The 22,352-nt window shown below is 30.9% G+C and overlaps 1 protein-coding gene across 1 annotated transcript in view; it reads right to left on the bottom strand.

Annotated features, from left to right (window-relative positions):
- LOC130656330 (protein unc-79 homolog) overlaps nucleotides 1-22,352 on the bottom strand; it is a 36,465-nt gene that overhangs the window by 5,592 nt on the left and 8,521 nt on the right. Inside the window, exons 5-32 of the mRNA XM_057459163.1 lie at nucleotides 21,897-22,266; nucleotides 21,229-21,384; nucleotides 20,001-20,433; nucleotides 19,022-19,110; nucleotides 17,970-18,084; nucleotides 17,049-17,336; nucleotides 14,970-15,228; nucleotides 13,732-13,800; nucleotides 12,780-13,051; nucleotides 12,267-12,415; nucleotides 11,471-11,628; nucleotides 11,129-11,310; nucleotides 10,618-10,837; nucleotides 10,282-10,470; nucleotides 8,247-8,601; nucleotides 7,322-7,544; nucleotides 6,265-6,507; nucleotides 5,154-5,404; nucleotides 5,005-5,037; nucleotides 4,806-4,918; nucleotides 4,490-4,575; nucleotides 3,839-3,994; nucleotides 3,527-3,592; nucleotides 2,887-2,997; nucleotides 2,277-2,381; nucleotides 1,471-1,545; nucleotides 1,256-1,342; nucleotides 645-805 (exon numbers count right to left, since the gene is read on the bottom strand). Coding sequence (XP_057315146.1) covers nucleotides 645-805; nucleotides 1,256-1,342; nucleotides 1,471-1,545; nucleotides 2,277-2,381; nucleotides 2,887-2,997; nucleotides 3,527-3,592; nucleotides 3,839-3,994; nucleotides 4,490-4,575; nucleotides 4,806-4,918; nucleotides 5,005-5,037; nucleotides 5,154-5,404; nucleotides 6,265-6,507; nucleotides 7,322-7,544; nucleotides 8,247-8,601; nucleotides 10,282-10,470; nucleotides 10,618-10,837; nucleotides 11,129-11,310; nucleotides 11,471-11,628; nucleotides 12,267-12,415; nucleotides 12,780-13,051; nucleotides 13,732-13,800; nucleotides 14,970-15,228; nucleotides 17,049-17,336; nucleotides 17,970-18,084; nucleotides 19,022-19,110; nucleotides 20,001-20,433; nucleotides 21,229-21,384; nucleotides 21,897-22,266 — 5,014 coding nt within the window. The remainder of the gene's footprint in view (nucleotides 1-644; nucleotides 806-1,255; nucleotides 1,343-1,470; nucleotides 1,546-2,276; nucleotides 2,382-2,886; nucleotides 2,998-3,526; nucleotides 3,593-3,838; nucleotides 3,995-4,489; nucleotides 4,576-4,805; nucleotides 4,919-5,004; nucleotides 5,038-5,153; nucleotides 5,405-6,264; nucleotides 6,508-7,321; nucleotides 7,545-8,246; nucleotides 8,602-10,281; nucleotides 10,471-10,617; nucleotides 10,838-11,128; nucleotides 11,311-11,470; nucleotides 11,629-12,266; nucleotides 12,416-12,779; nucleotides 13,052-13,731; nucleotides 13,801-14,969; nucleotides 15,229-17,048; nucleotides 17,337-17,969; nucleotides 18,085-19,021; nucleotides 19,111-20,000; nucleotides 20,434-21,228; nucleotides 21,385-21,896; nucleotides 22,267-22,352) is intronic.

Genomic DNA, 22,352 nt, shown 5'->3' with positions numbered 1-22,352 from the left:
CCGCTCACTGCTTGGCAGTATGTTAGTGATGAACAAAGTAGTTCTTCTTCAATATAACTTGGGATATGTTTCAACACGTTGTCCCAAAGATCTTATATCATATATCTACCTTACTACTATACTATGTTACGTGATCATGTTTAGTGATAACTCAGGAACTTACGTTATGTGGCAGTATCCTTTAAAGTTACTTCAGACCTTACATTGTACACCAGTACTGTTCTGTTGGTAATTTTTGGAGCAAATAAAGATCTTACGTTAAATAACAGTACCTTTAAGCTGCCAATTTTTAAAGCAAACCTAAGACCTTCCGTTGTTTAACAGTCTTTTTCTGTGCTTAAAAATTTTAATAAAATTGGAGAAATTAAGACAATTAATGTTTTATAAATATTTAGGATATTTTTGGAAAAAAGATTAGTAAGACAGTTAGGGAGCTACTTTATTCTTGCCTTTACAATAAATAAGTCATGAAATGCAACATCAAAACAAAGACCAAATTTTATAGGTTAAAGTTTTCTTTCTCATGCCTTCTTTTTTTAAAAAAAATCTACACCTTCTAGGCTCAGTTTTCGCACAAAACCAAACATTCTTAGATTTCAATGACCTAATTGTGAACAAATATCAGAAAGTATATAAAGGTTTACCTGTCGTGGCCATCATTACACACAAGAAATGAAAGTAACTTCGAATGGAATCGACTGTCGCTAGCTTGCGAAATATGTACAGCAATGAATTGGGCCACAGATAACTTGATTGTACTTTGATACAATTCTCCATTGATTAGTTTTTCATTGAAGTGACATTCCTATAAAAAAAATTATTTTTGAAATTATCAAGTGACGAGGAACATGATAATACAAATAATTAAACAAAAAGGTACAAGAATAATATTTTTAGGTAAAGTTAACCAATATGAGTTTTTCATTTAAGTGGCATTCCTGTGAATTTTTCTTTTAAATAATGACATTATATGCTAGTGAAGACGTTAATACAAAATACTAATAATTGAATTAAAACGGTAGATCATAGTTATTTTAGACAACAAAAGACAATATGAGTATTGAACATACAACGTTTATGAGTTACTTTAAACGACTTTTTCGAAATAAAACTTTTTTGCACTGTGCTATAGACAGTCAATCGCCGGCAAAAACATCAACCTTCATGTCCATTTTAAATGTTATATTATTAGCTTACTGTAATTACAACAATGTCAGAAAGTGTTTCTTTATGCTTGATTATATAATGAACATACCTTAACGCGTCGAAGTGGTGTTTTCAAGTATTCAATCACTTCATGACTGTAGTTAACATCCAAAGTCTCGACTGCTTTTGTGGACTTCTACAAGCATAACAAATAAACAAACAAACAAGCAAACACATCCACACAAAAAAGAATAAAATCAAATACTAAAAAAATAAATGTATTTAATTTATCAAAAGTCATCGATTAAACATGCTAACACATACCTTTACAGGGGGCTCTCTTAAAGGGAAATTCAAAAGTTCGAAATTACATCTCGTGCCAACATCAGTGCAAAAGAACTGAAAAAAACAAAATTGATACACTTTTAAATCTGATAAGAAAAGCAAACATCTATCATAATTTTATGGTTGTTAACAATATTTGCTCATTATCATAAACTAAATGGACTTAAGGCGGATTTCCATTCGAATTATCTTCAGGCTCGCATGTATTTTTAATATGGGAATGTGTTATTCAAACAAGTGATTACATCATTCTGTAGTATGCGACCATTAAGAAAAAGAAACAGATTCTACTTGTTTGATTGTAAAAATGCTCTTGTAAAAAATTAGTCAATCACAATACGGAAAAATGTAAACTAAACTTTATCAATGCGAAGGAAGAGCGCAGATTGTTCAAAAAGTCGGTTAAACACAGATACTGGAAGATTTTTTAAATACGTAATATCCTTAGTTAATAAATGTTTTTTATAATTTCTCAAATCCTGGTGGAGTTGCAGCAGATGAAGTCGCAGCATACAAGACTTAAATTTTGCCTATTACCTAAACATCAACATTGGAATTTAAAAATTCTTGTGCGAACTAATTATTCATGATTTTTCAATTTAACCAACAAAAAACATAAACTTGCACATATTTTTGGCCTGTATTAAATTCATCAGAAACTAGCACACTAAACTGTTGTGATCTTGATGACAATGGCGTTTGGTGGCCTTATTATTTCCAAGAAGCCTTTTCCATGTTTTAATTAATCAAATATTATGTATAATTTAAATAGTGCTCATACAGACCTGGATAAGGTTGGCAATTGCTTCTTCTGATAAAGCTAACTTTGAAGATAGCACCATGGTCAAGATCAAGCTGACTTTCTTAGTCAACCTTGTTTGGTCTCGATCCTTTAAAAATAGCAAATAAACAAATAATATTGAAATATCCAAGGAACATTTAGACTTTATTTTCTGTATATTTACAATTACAAAAAAGGTAAAGCTATTTATAACACATACATATTTTCTCAAAATTTAAATATAAAATAGTTTTATGATTGTGACAGACAAAATTTATTGCATTTTTTAGGATTTGAATTAGCAGGTCCCAATTCTCAATTTATGAATCAAATGCCGCCTTTGTTAATTGGTCTATAAAAAAAAATGCTAAAATGTCGAATCAATTGTCCAATCAAATCACCTATGGTTGATGCAACAAAACAGATATTAACAAGAGATCAATAGCCAGTGGACTACAGCTACAAAAAGGTTTTTTCTCCACAATCAGTAATTTTTGCGAACTGTCTTTATACTAAATCAAACCCTGTTTTTATCTGTTACTTTGAAGTGGACCAAAAATTGTTTAAATTCCAATCACAGCACTGCACATGTGTACTCAATTCGGTAAACTTACCCTGGAAAATGACTCTATACAAGCAGTACAAATATCTTGTAGTGATTTGACACTGAATAAACAATTTTTCACAATGTGAGACATGGTATTGTCAATCAAATCAATAAGGACCTAAACATAAAATTTTAAAGCATTAATTAACATTTTATGTATAAGTCAGTGCTTCTGTGTGCTTTTGACATAATTAAAATAAAATTTAAAGCTATGGCCTCAGCCAACAGCTTAAGTCGGTGTTTGTTAAAACAATAAAAATTCTGTCAAGACGGTGAATTATTGCCAAATATAGAAGCTGATTTAATTCTGCATTAATTGGAAGCAAAGCATTTTTTAGTTAAAATCATAGATTAAATTTATGCAATTCTTAAAAAATTATAGTGATTTTGAGGCAAGTATAAGCTTTAGTTCCCCCGTTTGAAAGGTGACCCACAACACACATTTATTTGAGAATATAAAACTTCACATTTTAAATATAAATTTTCTCTTTCGTTGTTGGATATGAATAAATAAGAATGAATATAATCCACAGAGCCAATATATTTTACATGTTACCATATAATGCATTTTTGTTCTCTTACTAACTCCCATGGTTGTGAACTGTTGTGCTGTTTAAACACAGCGAGAAGGCGTGTTGATAACGTACCCTAAATGTTGTTTTTTGGGAGTTCAGTACCATACTCATGATATCAAGAAGACAATCCATGTTAACCTAAAATAAATGAAACATAGAACTAATTGAATACCCTTCAAGAAATAATATACTGTCCCTGTTAACTTCACTTATGCTGCATAAAAAATGGCAAAAATTTGGTTTCCTATGTCACCACCAACTTCTGTTTGCCTTGGCTTCGATACTTTGAAGCATTGTTTATGGCTGAGTAGCGCATAAATTTGAGTAGAATTTTCAATAAAATTGAACTATTATAATTAATGGCTGTCCAAAAAGCAAAAATACCTGATTTGGTATCAACTGTATAATGTTGATCAGAAATGTATCAAAAACACTCTGGAGATCCTCCCATTCTGCATGATGTTGCACTATCTTGACGTACTTCGACAAATTGTTTAAGAAGATAGTAATACGATCTGTTGATTTGCTCTCATTTATATCCTAAACAATAACGTAATTTATAATGACATTACTAATTAACTTATTTACGTATGTTTACCCCTAGTTGTAAAAAAAGTTGCCTTCTCTGAATTTAACATTAGTGCTCTGTGCATCACTTTATCTGTGCATGAGCACTTTTTTACTTAATTTGAAATCGAGAAACGCTGTTTTTTTTTTGTTATCAATCTCTGCATTTTTCACAAAGAGAAAAAAAGATAGTTGTAAAATTTGGGCATCGCTTTATCAGTACACGAGCACATTTTTACTCAATTTGACATCAAGAAACGCTAGGGTTTTGTTTCAAAAAATAAAGAACTAACATAGCTTTTCATCAAATCTACTTTTTTCTTTCTACTTTCCACATTTTATTATCTTAGGAATAGATAAGGCAGACATAAATTGACTGCTTTAGTATATATGGGGCTCATGTATAAATCAGAAGAAATATGCTAGATAAGTAGGATTTTATGTGCCAATTTAAATTTTTCAACAAACCTGCAAAGACAATTTGATTGGTGAAAGTTGTGTGAGCATATCAAAGTCTTGCAAAACGGAAGCCATCATGAGAAAAAAATCATCATCTATTATTAAAAAAAAGAGTTAGAAGCATATCTATTTACAAAACAAACAAGGTAATGTGAAGAATAGATTTAAAAAAATAATCATATAAGCAGGCTTATGCTAATTTACAAAATTTGGTCTTCTTTAGACATCAGTTTTACATATTTCCATTATTTATTGTAAGAATAACTAGAACTGTCTGATTCTATGCAAATCTGAAATTATAATGTACTATGTAGTATTAACTTACCCAAATTTTCAATTCTAAATAACTCAGGAAACAAACGACTTTGGGCCAGTTTTTCATAAACACAACGTAAAAATTGCTGTGCAATGCTAGCAGTAGGTGACAAGCATCCTTGTCTGAAAAAATAAAACAAAGATAAAAACCATGTAACAAAAGAATAAAAGTTTGACAATAACAATAACAATAACAAAAATATTCTTACGCTGATTTTTCTACTGAATTTGTTTTCGCTTTCCTAAAACAAAACTGGCAGGTCAACTTAAACTGAACACAGAGGCAGAAAAATTGTTACACAATTAAAATGTTCAACAATAACAACATTATGCTAAAAAAATTTAATTATAAGTATACCTTGTGATACTTAATATGGTATCAATAACTAATGGTGCAGAATGTGTCGCATCCATGTGTATAAATGTCAACAGTGCCACAATAGCAAGATTGATTGTTTCTTCATCATATTGGAACAAAGCAATTCCACATAAAGCGCATACTTTATATTCTGCAGATAACACCAAGTCTTCAGTGCTCTCCAGAAATGGTAAATGTGAATTGTGAGATTCTGAAACAGGTCCTTGAATTCTAGAATCTAATGTGCTTGCCTACAAAGTAAACAAAGTCATACAAATTAAAATTGATTACATTCAAAAACATTGATTTGATAATCCTATAAAAAATCCACTGTGAAAATAGTCTAGAGATGTAGAAAAGGTATTTACGTTTTCCGTTAGCTAGCTTTTATTTTGTCTGTTAGACAGACAAATCTCAATCAAGCGTCTCTTGTCCTAATGACTTACTAGTTTTTCGCTGATATATATATATATCTAACAGATTTTTTTGTTTCCAAAACTATTTTTATGTCTTATTGTTCAAAGCATTCAACAATGCAATGATTTGAATTTAATGATATAAAATCTGAGATCAATGTTACAAGGAATTAGTGTAGGGAGAGCTGTTTCGGGTATGAGGGATTATAATCTAAAAAAATATTTCCAACACCAACAATGGCCATCCCCTGGAAGACTCTCAAGAAAATTCCCAATTGGGGCCTAACGGCCCTAATTTTGGGTTATTACACATGGTTATGCAAAATAATATCACTGCAATATAATTGCCACCTTACTAAGGAAAAGCTACGTAATATGAGAAATGAATTTCTGTGTTTGCACATAAAGAACTGATCCAGAGAATTATTTTGCGTTTATGTGGCCCCAGTGGAAAGCGCCCACTGACAAATTTTTATTTAAATTGGTAATCAGCCGTCTGGTTGTTATGTTTGCACAGAGAGTTTTTTTAAAAAAAGTTCGCAAAAGTACATAGTTAGATTGAAATATGCATTGTTTTATTCTTCTGTGTATATATAAGTTTTTTTATAAAAATTATACGTTCTTTACAGCTAAAACCATGAAAATATCCTAACATATCCCCAAAATCAGTATAAAAAAAACAGTGAAACACCTACTTGTGAAGGAGATTCTGCGAAAGATATGCCAGTCAGATCTTGCATCTCCATACCTTTCCCTGCATCCGTATGCTGCTTCTTGATCTTCTTTTTCATTGCCACTTTCATATTTACAAGATGGCGCATAGAAATGGATTCTTTTGCTTTAGAAAATCCACATATATGCTTACCATGGCCATTAATTGTATTTTTTACAACATGAATAAAATTCCAAATAGCATTTTGATGGTCTTGGAATGAGTGCTATAATAAAAAAGCTTTTTTAAAAAAAAAGCATAAAACAAGCACAAATTAAACAAAGAAATTGTATTTTAGAGGAGTAGGCTTAAACAGTGAAAGAAAAGGAATATCATGTACCTATAAGCTCCAGTTATTGAAAGCAACCTGTGGCGAACGGTGTCTTGTCTATTTGTTTAAAGGGAAATTCTACAATAATTTATACTCAGGTAGCTGATCATGCCAAAAAATGATTCCCAGGAAACTTTTCATTGTTGAAAAACTTTATAATGGGTACACAAAATTGGGAAAATTAATTTTCACAGAAATTTATTCTTTTCAAGTTTGAGCCAATAAGGTTTGCAAAGATAACGATTACAAATTCAAGGTTCTTGTAAGGTTTTTAAGCACCTTCTTCCGTATTTGAGGTTATTTAAGGTTTTTAAGGTCTGTTGGCAACCCTTTAAGGTTTTTATAAGTATACCCATCTAATAGCCCACCCCTCTATAGATTCCACTTTGGAGGAGCGTTTATTTCAAACATAATGTAAGTATTGTTTTTTAAAGACATTTATAAAAATCAATAAGAAATATTGGTAGAAGGACTGCACCAGCTTTTAATATACCTGAAAATGATGATATTGGCGATGATGTAAAAATAAGTGAAAAATATGTGAAAAATATGTGAAAAGAATAAATTACCAAAGTTTTTAAAACCTCCCCTCTTTTAAACGCCCCCTTAAATAGACAGCCACCCTAAATATTAAAAAATTTATTCACAATTTTACTGTATGTATATGTTTGGATTTTTATAATACCATATAGTACAAGTTCCAACAAACCTTATATAGGATCACAATTAAAGCTGTTAACCATGAATGTTGAAGATGTGGCTCAAGAAGTATTAACGATAACCTTGTGTTTGCTAAATCATCACCAGGATTTCGTTTGATACATGTTTCCATAACTTGTAAAGCAAGGTACAAGAAAAATTCTCCATACTCTTTGTTTCCATCAAGGAGTTTTGGAAGATGCATTAGAAAAGTAACAAATATGGGGTTCTTTCTAAATCAGAAGGCATAACATATTGGTAAACATTAGCACTAAGGGCTAGTCATTTTAATCAAATCTGAACTATCTTGGGATGGTTATAATTCCTTGCTTGATTTTAAAGTTATTTATAATATATATATTTAAATAAAATTAATTCTAAATACATTTCATATCAATTTCCTTTTTTTATTTATTTCTATACAAGAATTCCTAATACTTATAAGCCTGCAATTTAAGCAAAATTTTTGAGACAAATATGGTTAGAAGCATCAAATGGTCAACACCCTACAGTTAGCAGGCTGCAAAGTTGCTACTTTGGCACATGTAAGAGGCGGACATCATTTTAAACCTATAAGTAGGTTTCTAACATACCCACAGTACACCATAATACCCAGCCATGTCCATGCTGACGTCAGCAGAAATAAGAAAATTTCTATAACTTAGACGCAACCAAATGACTTGTGATACCAAGTCTGCTGTTAAGATTAACAGGTGAACTGTGACATTTTCAAAATGCGTAAATTTAATATAGGATTAGAGTACATCACTACTTGGGAAGTTGGTGGATGTTTTACAAAAGTCCTACTGAGAAGAAAAATTAAAGTAAAGGCTGTAAGGGGTTAAAAATTAAAACAAAATAAAGCATATATTAATATAGGTATTTTTCAAAACAAATGCTTTCTTTTATACCTTTAACTGTTAAAACACACAAACCTGAAGCGCTTAATTGACATTTTTTGTGGCGTCAACCATCTTTGTGTAACAGTACGTTCAAGCCCCATCCAAAAACCAATATAGGTAATAATATGCTGTATTTCGTTAAAACTAGTTCTTCCAAGTGTATCATCAATTTTGTCTTTTTGTTTTGTAGATAAAAATTCAACTAGCTGAGCAATCAATAAAGATAAAACTTCCTCCTCTGTTGGTGCTGCATCACCTGTGACAGTTGGTTGGGTGCTAAGTGTCTGCTTCAATTCATTTTCACACTCCTCTGAGACTGTGTCCAATGCAATTTCAACAGCAGGTGAAATATCTGATGACATCATGTGTTTGAAATGTGCAGGTGTATCTAAAACAGAAAACACATAGAACTTTGAATGTAGTACATGTATTTTACATGGTTAGTTACATTATTATGACATTATATCATACATATACATTCTTATATCTCTATTTTTGACTAAATTAAACTAAAACTAACCGATCAGTTTATTTCACCCACACTCCTAACATTTATGTCAAAAATATTTTACACATATAAATCATCATAGTAACTAGATTAGGGAATTTCAATGGTTAGACATCCTAAAAGAATTGATGTCAGTCTTTTAATTTAAAATTTTAAGGCAGTATGAACAGACACTGTGTATAAATTATTTGTTGCTGAACATAGAATAACTTAAATGATTGACTCCTCTCACAATGAGCTTGTCTTTATTTAAAAAAAATATATATTTATAAATAATAATGAAATGACTATAACCCTAAGCTTTTTTTGAAACATACAGTAATATGACATTGTAATAAATTATATGGCTTAAGGGGTTAAAGCATATTACATATGCATGACATACAAATTTGGATTAAATCATCTTTATAAAGAAATATATAAAAAAGTAATGTCAGTTGGTGCGTTCCGTTTTTTTACTGGTATAGTATATGATGCATTTTGACCTCCGGCGTTTCAGTTGTGTGTTAGTGAAAAATTTGCAATCCTTCTTCATTATTCTAAACAGCTGAAACAAATTCAACATTTCAATCACGTTTTTCTTTATGAAGTTGTCAAAATGTTATTGTACAAAGCTTTTAAAAATGTTCGTACAAAACATGAACATTGAAGAATTTCATTATAAACTGATAAAAAGCTGAAGATATTATTTCGGTTTGTCTGTTCAGTATTCATATTACTGTGGAAAGTTTATCATTTCTTGGACATGCATATTACTGTGGAAAGTTTATCATTTCTTGGACATGATAGTTTAGTAGGCGACGTTTCGGGAAATCCTTCTCCCATCATCGGGCAAAGTAAAATGATGTTGCGTATGTATTTATATAATTGCACAGGATCGAGGATAGTAGTGGTATAATTGCAGAGGATTGATAAAAAGCTACCTCACAATGATCAACAATACTATATATGTATGTCAGGTGAAGTTAAAGCTTCATCACATTATTTGTTGTAATTTTTCCCCCAGTGGTATATTTTTAATAATCTTGTTTCAGATGAGGTATATGCTAGAAATTAAATTTTATGACATTAACTTTTTCCCTATTATGAGAACACATTGAAAGTTCTATTTCCATTACTAAAACAAAAGTGATATTTTTTTACATTTTTTTGGAGCTGTTTGGAAAACTTTCAGTAATTTTCTTTATTAGAACACACTGATAATATAGAGTTTTATAAAAAAACATTTATTTTGATCTCAATATACTTTTCCTTACATAATAAAATTAAATTAGGCAAGTAAAAAGATAAAAATCAACAAAAAAAAAAAAAAAAAATTTTTTGTGTGGAAATAAAGACGTCGGCAAAAAATAATGACATCAGAATTAATTTTTTGACGTCAAAACACTTTTCCTATTTTGCTTAGTTAATGTGTTACGTTTAATAGTCATAGCATTTTTTCTTCCTTCGATGGAAGCCGAAAACAAGACTTAAAATACACCCCATGAAATAGGGTTAAAAACAAATTATCAGGCTTAAATTTAACAGTTAATTTTCCTGGCATTAAACAATACCACTTACCATTAGATCTGTCTAGGTGTCCGTCCCACATACCATACTGTTTTCTTGCTTGTAACGTGAATGTTTCTTTGTAATATTTCAAAGGAACAAAACCAATTTTTCCAAATAATTTTGTTGGCCATGTTTTTGCAGAGAAAAACTTTGTTTTATTTGAAGGAAATCTTCTGTTAAACATTGGAAGCAAACCACCTATTGTTGTAAGGTTGTAAGGTAAATATAAAATATTAGTTTGAACCAAAATAATCAAGAGATTTTACAATCACTTTATGTAGTATAATAAAAAAAACATAACAAAGTAGTGGTTTTTCAAACACCGCTACATATTTCTTGACTTACCATTCTCATTCTCATCTTCCTTTACAATTGTATGATCACGAAAGAACTTTCTCTTTTTTTCCTCAAACGATTTCATCTTCTTAAATAACATCAGAAAAAATTCAGCGCTTGTTGGAGATGATTCTGGAATGATCATGTGGATAACTCGATAGGAATGCAGTAACGTCAACCTATCATCGCCAACACAAGAAAAGTGTTCCTCCATGTACTTATATATAACCTAGAATCAAAACATTAAAAACACAATGTGGTGCATGTATACTTATGTTACAGTCTTGTCATGATGGAGTATATGACCAGATACAGTTACATTTCCACAAACCAGCAGGTGTCATGTACACATATAAATAGGGACGCAGGAAGAAGTTGTGCAAACAGATATAAGTAAGACATGTTGAACAAGAGAACCCAATGATGATAAAGCTAATAAATTAAACTTTTAATATTGTAAATATGTAAAATAAAAACAAAAATAACTGTTTGAAAAACATATAAATCTGTCAGATTTTACCTTTAGTGACGTTATGTTGATAGACTGAATGACACTTCTGGCTCGGGTAGCCACCATTGTTGAAATATCTTCAAAAGCATGAGTTAAGAACACCATTCCGTAAATGACTACTGAGCGAGCATAGGGAGAATTGCAAATATATTCGTCAGATACGAATTGACACATTAAACCAACTTTGTCAACTAAAGAAGAATAAAGTTCGATCAAATGCACATACTAAATATTGAAAAAGAGTTAAGAAAAAAAAAATTATTAGCCTCATTTTCTTTATAACAGCCTTCTTAATAAAAAATAAAATAAAAAATAAGTCATTTTCAGTAATCCATAGAACTTAGATTATACCAGCAGCAAAGCGATCTTTCCACTCTTCACTTGTAAAATCTTTCTCAAGCTCAGAACACAGTCTCTCTGCTCCAAATGGAAGGCAACAGCAGTGTAACAACAAAGGGACTACTCGTTGAGCTATGTTGGAGCAAGATGATTTCAACAATTTCCAAAGACTAAACACAATAAAGAAATAACAAATATATGCTATGATAAAAAATGGAATTTCTCTTAACTACAAAATCAAGGCCATTCAAAGATTTCAGTGTGTATCGACAAGCTAAATGTCTGTCTATGGTCATAATCTGATCAAACACACCCAGTTCTCGAGAATAATAATACAATCAAGTCGCCATGTATTTAAAAAGTTAATGAATAAAATTCCTAATAAAGGGGAGAGGGAGAAAAAAACAAAGATAGCTCTGAAGTTGAAGGGGAAATTAGTTTTGTAAAGGGACTTATTCCCTTGGGTTGGGGTTTGGTGGGTTTTTACAATTACATGTTTCTTCCTTCTACCTATTGCATAAAATGAATGCTTTTATATTTATAAGTTATAGACAAACTATTTTTTCTTTAATCCATCATTTTAATTATTAAATAAAATATGATAGAAAAAATGAAGAAAATCACTGAAGTATTAAAGATTTAACTTTTTTGCTCAAAGGTGGGCAATTCTATCATTAGGGAAGACTTTGTTTTGGGTGGAAATGGAAGGGTTGTAAGTGGGGTGGAGGACACCATAGATGCCACTTTTACTTGTGCAATTTTTATAACAAATTTATTACTAACTACATATTTGTGCAGCATTTCTTACCAAGGAACTAATGCAAGGTTTTGAAGCTTTCGAAGTAACTCAGTGTCTTCCTCAGCCACCATTTTTAAACACTCTCCGCGACAGCAAAGAATGTCCAAACTTGTCAGTATATGCACCATTACTGATGTTTCTGGAACTTGCTCCAGTTGCTTTAATGTAAAAATGGAGAAAAATTATTTTGTTTTGTTTAACTTGTGTTATTAATATAGCGTTTTATTAACAATTCTCACATTGACATTATTTAATTCTATTTACAAAAAATTGGTAATTATATTTAAGACAGAACTAGTGATGTCGATATCTTATATTGTTGTCATATATCAACTAAACAGTGTTTATCTTTTTGTTAAGGGTTGCAATGCTAAATGCTTTGAAGTCACAATATATGGTATGCAATACTAGTGTTAAAGGCACTGACAGCCGCTCTTTAAATCTCAAAGTAATTACCTAAAAATAGTTAATGTGGAAAAGAATAAGTAATTTCACAAAAATAGAAGTAAAAAGAGTTCAGACCTGTACTAACTTTTCCAATATTTGCAATTCTGGTATTGAATATAATGAACTGCTATTAAGATCAGTTCTTCCTCGTTGCGTCAACATTATTTCATCCACATCCACTTTTGATGGTAGATGTTCTAAGTGTTTTTTTAATTCTTTAATATTCTTCTCCATTTCCTCGCCATCATTTTTATCTTCAGTTTTCAATAATTCTTTTTCTTCATCTTCTTCTTTTTCTTCTTCCATGATTACAGAATTTATGCTTTCAGAATGTGCAGCAAAAGTTTCTACAAAAGTAAACACTGAACACCTGAATACAATGAATTTACTCTCATAATAAATCCAAACAATAAATGTTAGGTCTGTTAGTGGTATGTGTTTGTAAAATAAAACTTTCACCGTGTATGTGTATTATCCCTTTACCGATATAGGGACGTGGTTGACAAAACATCAATCAAACTACTTTCAGCCTTTCTAGTTCAAATTTTTTATGTCAGCTATTTTTTGACAGCGTGATATGTTATTTTTCTGCCTGTGTAGTTAACACGTCATCGTTCAGGTTGGCATTTGAAGTTGTGCCAATGTTAATTAGAAAGGCTGCATTTTTCGACCATAAACGAATTCGAGTTAAAATTAAAAATATCAAATATGCTTAATTAACCAATGAGAAATTGTAGGTAGTTCTTTATTCAACAAGAGTCATGTAATTTACCCTGAAAACATTGTAAATTCCCAAGTACTGCAAAGATTATGGATTGAGTGGAACTTGAACCCAAGAAGATAATGTGCAGGATTACTTATACCAATATATCTCACATATGCACCATTGTTCCTACAGTAATACTTATGTATTCTAAATAATATTATGAGATGTCAGACAGTTAAGGAACAAAACACTTTGGCAGACAAAACATGAATCAAAATGCAGAAATATAGCCATAAAAAACATTTTAATGACTGTTCTAACCTGTTGAAGCAGATGCAGTGACTGAATTTTCTGGTGATATGTATGAGGTTTTAGATGCGTTACTGGAAGCTGTGTAAGAAGAAGTTACTTGAATGAATCAGTGTTGAAATGAATTAGTAGATGCATGTATGTAAATCATTTAATTTAAGAAACAACATTATGTATAAAAAATCTAATTAATTAAAGTATAAACAAAATATGTAAACAAATTATAAAACAAATTTCTGCCAGTCATTATATGCAAACTTTAGTCAATGGAATAATTTTTAGAACTGTTTAAATGAGTTTTCAAAACTATAAACAAAGTAAAACTTACTTCCAGTGGTATTTCACTGGTCAAACTGACCAAATTAAAATTTAGACTGTGCAAGATGTAAACACTACACCTCATGTGGTTTTAGACACAAACACAAAGAATTTAGAGGCCACACCTGAAACATCATGTAAATGATCTCATGTTTCACTGAGGTGTGAGGCGTGAACAGCCTTTTTGTCTCCTTAATGCACAGAAACATGCATAGAAACAAAAAAAAATCCTTGGTTTTGTCAACTACGTGTTGGTTAAATTCTTTATTGGATATTTAGTGCCCTTAATAGAAATGCAGAGTCTGGTAAAAAATACCATAACAATACTTACCTGTAATTCTGAGTCTTAATTGAAATTTTTAAGACATTTGAGTATCTGATCAAATTATATGGTGATCTAAATTTCTGACAAAACACAGACACCTTTAAAGCAGAACGTCCCTGGTAAAAAAGCATTTAATAATTATTTACAAAAGCTTTAAGGTGACGTTTAAATCAGAATAAGAAAAATACCTCAAACTCATCTGAAAGTGCAAGAAGAGCACAAAAATTTTTATTTAAATAACTAACACTAACCCTAGCTTGGAAGAAATAAAAATCAAATAGACCGTATGGTAAAAGCATTAATTTGCTTTACTGGTATTTATGTATACCTTGTTTACCTATAATGTATAAATGGATACACAGTGAGAAAGAAAGTTTAAAAAGATTAAACTAGATTAACATGGTTAACCACTGTGTCAGATTCTAAAAGGAATATTCTAAATCTATTTAACGTGAAAAATGTGACTTTTATATTGGCAAATTTTAATATTATTACAGCAATTTTATCTTTTTTATAAATTTTGTTACAGATTTCAGCCAACTTGGAATTTATAATCCCAAGTTGGCTGAAACATGTAACCTAAACTTAAGTAAATAACGAAACTAACTTTTCCATATTATTGACTTTGAATATTCTGACTTTTCTTCGCTTACAACAACTTGTTGACGCACAACAAGGTCAACCAGTAATGAAATTTGGTAAAATATTACGCTCATAATTTTACAATGTGGACATTCTGTGTCTTGATGGCCATTGTGTGTTCCTTTGAAAGATTGGTCAAGCACGCAAACCAATAATACGCTCAACCGTGTGTTTTCTTTTGGAGCAATATACACACAACCATCAGAACCTTTTTGCAGAGTTAACTAAAAAAAACAGAAGCTCTTGTTAATTAAAATTCTTGACATCATAATCCACTTCTTGACATCATTACCCACTCCTGAGTAAACTGCCAAGCTCAAAGGGCTTAGGTAAAACCTTAATCATACCTAAATAATTTAATCAGTCATAAAGTTGAAGTTGTGTCTTTTTGAGACATATTTGTTATGAAAATATTGCACAAATAAGTTTTTATATTTATTTATTAGACACCAGGTTGGTTATTACTCAAAACTACCTTTAAATTTCTATAAATTCTTATGACCATTAAAACAGTAATTACTTTTGTCTATTTAGAACTTGAAACATATACACCAGAAATATATTCTATTAAAAGGAATCAATGCACAAAGTTTTGACACGTGACAAACTAGATTTCTTGTTTTTTTTTAGATTTTGCAGAAGATCCTGAAAAACTGGCAACCTAATGCTATAACTTTTACTGGACTCTCAAAAATGTACACAGAATGTAATAAATTCATTCAAAAAATAAATGGACTGGTCAGGGGTAAGAAGGCCATCTTATTTACACAAAATTTAAACAACTATTAATTTATTAACTATTAAAATTTAGGATAAGGGAATACTGGTAATACAGTTAATCAATTCAACATGCCATATAAAAATCATATAAAAAATAGTGCGGATACTTAATTTTTTGGATCTTGAGGCGAGGGAATTTGGCTCATAAATGATTGTGTGAATGCCCGAAATTGTTGATAAATTTTCAACATGACACTTTCCCAAAAAATTATTCATTTGCCATTTTCCAACTGACTTTTGCAATTTCTAGGCGAGCAGAAAAAGTTCAGGTCATGGTTTTTTAACAATCTTTTATTTCCCAGTACTTTGTCGATTTCCAACCCGAAAACAGTTAAACTGTACCGATTCAATAGCATAACTTTAAGCGGCTACCATATTTGTTTATATGTTTCCGTACTGTATGTATTTATGCTAACAGGTTTCAAGTTAATAAAGATGGGATCAACGTTTGCTGTGACCATTGTGGGGTACTCAGCTTCAAGAACGTCGGTCCATCTTAAAAACAAACTATTAAAGCTTGATGAAAAACAAACATTTTAAGATTATATTGAAATTAGAATGTTTTCGTTGGTCCAGGAACATATTAGTCAACTTTTACTATATACAACCGTGCTCGTTACACAGGGACTAAGAACAACAAAAAACAGCAGTTCTGAAGTGTAGGGATTGTAATAAATGCGTATGCTCCAGAAGTACAAAAAAAGACCTAGCGGAATACAGTAAAAGCTTACGAGAAACCAGTAAAATTACAATGAAATTACAGTAAACTTATATTTTTCTTGCCTAATAAAAAATAAATAAATAATTTGCCGACCAACCCTCCATGTCAGCAACTAAAAAGCATTAACAAAACCACAACAAATCACACAAACCAATTATTTTCATAATGCCACAAATAAAGGGCTAACAAAAAAATATTTCTTCATTTTGCATTCAGACACCAGAAAGGAATTTCTCAAATCAAAAAACTTAACAAACTTCCGGGTTATTTATGGAATTCTTAAAGTGGTATCTACTTTCTGTTGTATTATTTTGTTTGTACAAATCATTGTGGGTTGGTTTTCCTGGGTGTTGTCAAAATAGGTGCCATAAATGCTTGAATTTTAATTTGACTCTTCTGGGGTATATATTAGATGGTTGCCAAGAAATGTGTTGTAATTATGAAACTAAATACCAAATTATTATACTAAGTGTGTTTAGAACCATGTGTCAAAATTTTGTGTGCTAAGTAAACCAAGCATTAAAAATAAGAAAAAAGGATAACCTGCTTAATCAAGACATCCATCATAAGAATTGACACTGATAAATCATCTTTTACATTTTTAAGTATTGGTAAACTACTCGACACCGGTGTTGAGATGTTTGATGAGTTTTGTCGAGACAATCGATTCCCACTTGAGATGTCTTGGAGTGTAAATTGATCAGGAAAGGGAAAAGCAGTTGGAATGGAATGTTCATTTGTAACTTGGACATCGTTGTGTGTTATCACCATTTCTATAAACTTCTCCAACAATTTTTTAATGTGTAATTTCACATCCAGATAAGATAATATCTAAAAAATGTAAAAAAATATTATTTTAAAAACTTTTTAATTTCCCCGAATAAGTGGTAACAAGCGTCATTCTTTATCTTTTTAGGTTTGTTTCATAAATATAGGAAAAAATGTGCACAGGTTAATTTCATATGCAATTAACAATAAATAATAACTATACTGTATTATTACATAACTAGCAGGAAGACGTAACAATGTATGCAAGTTGTGTCCTCTTAGGGTATCATTGTTTTTTATGAAAAGAAGTATTCCAGAAATATCCAGAAATAATATGTAAACCATTTTTCGCAGAAATGTTTCAATTCCCAATGCTACATACAATCATGCAATCCTTTTCATTCAAGTCTTAAGTTTATTGTGAACATTGGTAAATGAACGTTGACAAGTTCAAATTGCTTGTACTCAGTGTAGAAATGACCTAAGTAATTACTTGTGGGAACAAACTTTAAAGTTTGCAGCCTCATCTCAATATATTTTGTAAAATACTGTGACATATTACACACCTAAAAAACTTTTATATGCTAAATTAATAAGACGACAAGTTGACTAAAACGGCCATTTTTTACTCTAATGCCTAACTTAAGCTGCAAAATTAGATAAAGTAATTACCTTAACATGGAATTCTTGCCTTACCTGAACCCACACAAGACCTTCTTGACTCTGTTTAACCAGTGATGACTCTAAACGCTTTTCAATAAAATTAATTGCATAGGCTGGACGAGCTTCTGATTCCAAATCAAATAAGTTACTAAAAAATATTTTGCGTGGTTATGAAAAATGGTAAACAACTTAAAGCAACGGTATTATGCTAAAAGGAGAAGTCATTGCGAAAGATATGGTAAAACTTCAAGGCAAAAGTAAGTCCACTGTGAAAGGGGAAAAATACTGAATTCTTTTGATTTGAATTGAACTGGGTTAAAATATTAAATAAAAAAAATGAAGAAAAGAAAAAAGTAATAACAAATATCTTGTGTGATAAATAAGTCATGGTGAAAAAAAAATACCGCAGGAATGCATGAAACGATTCCGATAATATGAAAAGATCACATGATTGTGTTCTTGATCAATGCGGTGCACAAGTGCATTCTCCAACCCTACTGTTTTAAATGTTTATTGTTCAGTAGAAGTTAAAAACATTGATTTAAAAAACATCGTATTCCGTTCCATGCAAAGCTTTTATAAAGAACTGTTAGAACTGTTAATTACACTGTACGGAGATAACAATTCGGTCGATTAAAACTAGGCAATTTCTATACTCAAAACTAAGTTCTTAAAGGACGCATACTTTAAAGAGTGAATGGAGGGGCATTTTTTTTATAATTTCCAGGATTTATTAAACATTTTGAGTTATAAACAGTTTGTGGTCCTAGTGAGTAAATAAATTATGATAGTCATTATGTAATATATGGGGAGGACATATGCCAAGTACACCTTAATCTCTTTGGAAACAAACTATTATCTGCTAAGGGTTCAGTAACAACTGTGGCAAAAAGGTCATGGTAGAAGCAAAACCTAGTCGATAATTGTGACATTTACTATGAAATTTTGACCCTGACTTTTACTGTAACAAAAACACAAGACTTTTTCTTTTGCCATGTCATTCATCATGACATTTTGCTAAGGCTTATTACTTTGATATTTTTTTTCTTTGCCATGGCAGTTGTGAGCCAACATAATAAACTTACCCTAACACTTTTTTAAAAATACTAATATCTTCAACAGGAACGTTGTCTTTTATCTCCTGCATCCATTCTGGCATAATTTGATCCCAAACCTAAAATGTATACATATACTAATATTATAACCTTTTCCTCAATAAAGGGTGAAGCTTGCTATACAAGGAAATTAAGTTCCTTCAGTCATGTTCTGTAGCCTCGAAAAGCTATATCAACAAAATTCACTAAATAAATTTATAAAAAAGCCTTTGTAAGTTCAGAAATTATTAAATTCTTAGATAACAATTCAATTTTTGTAAAGAAAAAAAATTTATTTACTTAAGGAATTTAGAAAAAATCATTCACATTATGAAAACATTACAACCACCATCATTTTAGGTGATAATAACAACTAGGATAAATAGCACTTATACCAGACTGAACAAAAAATCAACAGTACAACACAAAAATAATTAGCTAGCAAACTAGAGTGCTTTTCACAACGATGTACGTTTGCAGCCAAAACTTTAAGAGTAGTTAGAAAAACATGATTGATTATTTAAATTGAAGTTTTAATTTAATAATTCAACTGTCTTTAAAATACTAAGTATAGAGAATAAAAAGTTTACGAATAAGAATAAGAACAATATCCAACATTGGCGATAACATTTAAAATGGCTGCCATTGCTGTCATCCAAAAGTTCTGGTTCAGACTCGTTGATGGAATAAAATATATCACAGCCTTTCGAAATGCAGCAATGTGAACATTTGGTAATATTTTTTACGAAACTGCTGCAAGAAGCCATTTAGTTTTTACGACTGGACAGGGGTTCACATTTATAAAACTTGGCTAGGTTTTGAATAAAAAAACTCCCCTTTATTTGAATTTCTTTTTATCACTATGTTTTCGCGCCTGGCAGACAAAAGTAGGGCAATTGTTATAGAGAAATAGTAGCTTTTACAAGAAAGAAGACTGTTAAAAAAAAAAATTCAATAAATAAAGTTATACCTGTTCACATATCAATTCTTGCTTAGTGAGTGTAACCAGACGTTGTAATATTTCTAAATCTTTTCGGACAACACTGGTAAACAGCTCCCATGGGTGACCAACACGGGCTGCCAAAGGGGGACTTGGTAGTAAACAGCTAGCATATAAATCTACATCATATTGCAATATTTTATTTATCCAGCTAATAGCTTGCTTTTTCTTTTGTTTAACAATTGGTACTGCTTTAGGATGGGTGGCATATTCAACAGATTCTATCCATACCAGGAGCATTGCAATTAAACGAGTCAGATGTTCCAAATGAAACTGAGAGGGTGGAAGTGGACAAGTTGTTTTTAACAGATCGAGGCCATGAAAGCTACGAAATATTTTCTTTAAATATACCATAGGATCTTGTTGTTTACTTTGTTCAAGGAAAACATTCTCCATTTCAACACTAAATTAAAAACAAAAAATTACATATTAGTAAAGAACTAGTGGCAAGCCAACGGGAATTCACCCAGCAGAAAAATCTTTGTGGTTTCATCAGTCTCTAGTCACAGCTACTATCTTTAGTTCGCCGAAAAGGCAATCATTAAAATGTAGAAAATAAAGAAGAGTAAGGCAACGAAAAATGTTTAATTTGTTTTAGCAAAAACTACAAAAAAATTGTAGAGTAAAATCATTCTGGATGTTTGATTAAAATAATACATAAGCAGACATGCTTATTCTGTAGCAAGAACAAAATCTACAAAAAAATCTCGAAGTAAGATTGTGGATGGCAACATGGATGTATGTTTGAAGTAAGCCACAAGCAGACAAACAACAATCCTGATCATCAATTTTTGGTGAATCAGTTCTCGGTAATTTCTTTAAATGGGTAAACAACATCGCGTGACAGATGTCTGCATTATGGAATTTTAAGGCTTGTTATAAAACAAATAAAACAAACCACTTATTCAGTCGTTTTTTCTGTGAGAGAGGCATTCTTTGTTGTTTTTGTGTGAAAAATTTTAGTTGAATGAAAACTATACTTTTGTTGGGGAGTTGCTGCACAAATCACATCATAACATTAAAATAATCTGCAGACAAAGATTTAAATATTTTGTTTCATGAAAAATACACAAAAAACGACAAAACCAATATAGGCAATTATAGAAAATTACAATATTAAAAGAAACCCATATACCCTCAAGAATGAAAATAAAACAAGCAAACCACAGTATTACATTCTTGACAACAAATAACATACCCCATCCTAGCACACTTTACATGGTATTCTGGCTGGGCTTCGGTCCACAATCTTACTATAGCGTCGACTAAGTAGGTTTGCTCTGGATTAGGAGTAGTCCACAATTCCTTTAAACATCGGTGATTCATGTGTGATATATTTGGTCCAACATGAAGTCTATACACAAAATAACAAAAACATTTTTATCTTTAATCTAAATCAAACATTTTCTTAGATTGTCATCAAAAAATATAAAAATGAAAATACATAATAATAGATGGGCGCGTTTGGCACCTAAAGTTATTGGTTAATTCCCAAGCAAAAACAAATAAAATAATAAAAAATAGAACAAATAAAAACCTAAATATTAACTTTTATTTTCCTTCTGTTTGTTAGATGTAAAGGTGTAAGCCTTGAAACAACATGAAGTTGTTACCAACAATCCCAAAGCATTCTAACATGTTGCTGGGTATCAGAAATAAAGGTCTATTGTTCGTTGCGAAAAAAATGTTGTACTTGTGACAGTAACGTAAAAGATTAAATGAAATGAAGTAACCTCAAATTAGCTATAAAGCGAAATTTATTTTATCATTTTGTATAATAAAAAGTTATTGTATATCGTTTTAGCTAATTTTATTTTCCCTCAGAAGGTAACCTTGAACAATTAAAAATTTAAAAAAAAAACATACCTTGAATGGCAATCTTCACAAAGCCTGATTGGTTTATAATCATTCTTCTTTGTGCATTCCAGCGAAAAACAAAAATATAAGGCTTTCATAAATCCGAATCGGCAATCAACATTATCACACACTTGCGAGACTAACGAAACAGGCTGCACAACATTGAGAAATAATTGACTATCAGTTTTACCAAGAGCACTATAACAGCCTTGACAAAAGTACATGGGTGGTGCTTGATCATTATAAAACGCACATAATGATGGGTCCAGGCATAACTTGACAGCCTCTTTTTGTGAATGAGCATTCTTGCAGAGATCAGACTGACACATATATGGTAAAATAGATTCATATGAAGGAGATTGGTAGGCTTTTACACTTCCTAAAAAATTAAAAGGCAATTAAAGTAAAAAAAGATTTCTGTGTTGGAAAAAGTGTGCTTACAGTAATAATAAATTAATCCATGAC

Source organism: Hydractinia symbiolongicarpus, chromosome 9 (assembly GCF_029227915.1).
Source record: "Hydractinia symbiolongicarpus strain clone_291-10 chromosome 9, HSymV2.1, whole genome shotgun sequence".
Classification (NCBI taxonomy): Eukaryota; Metazoa; Cnidaria; class Hydrozoa; order Anthoathecata; family Hydractiniidae; genus Hydractinia; species Hydractinia symbiolongicarpus.
This window is presented reverse-complemented; position numbering and strand designations above follow the sequence as displayed.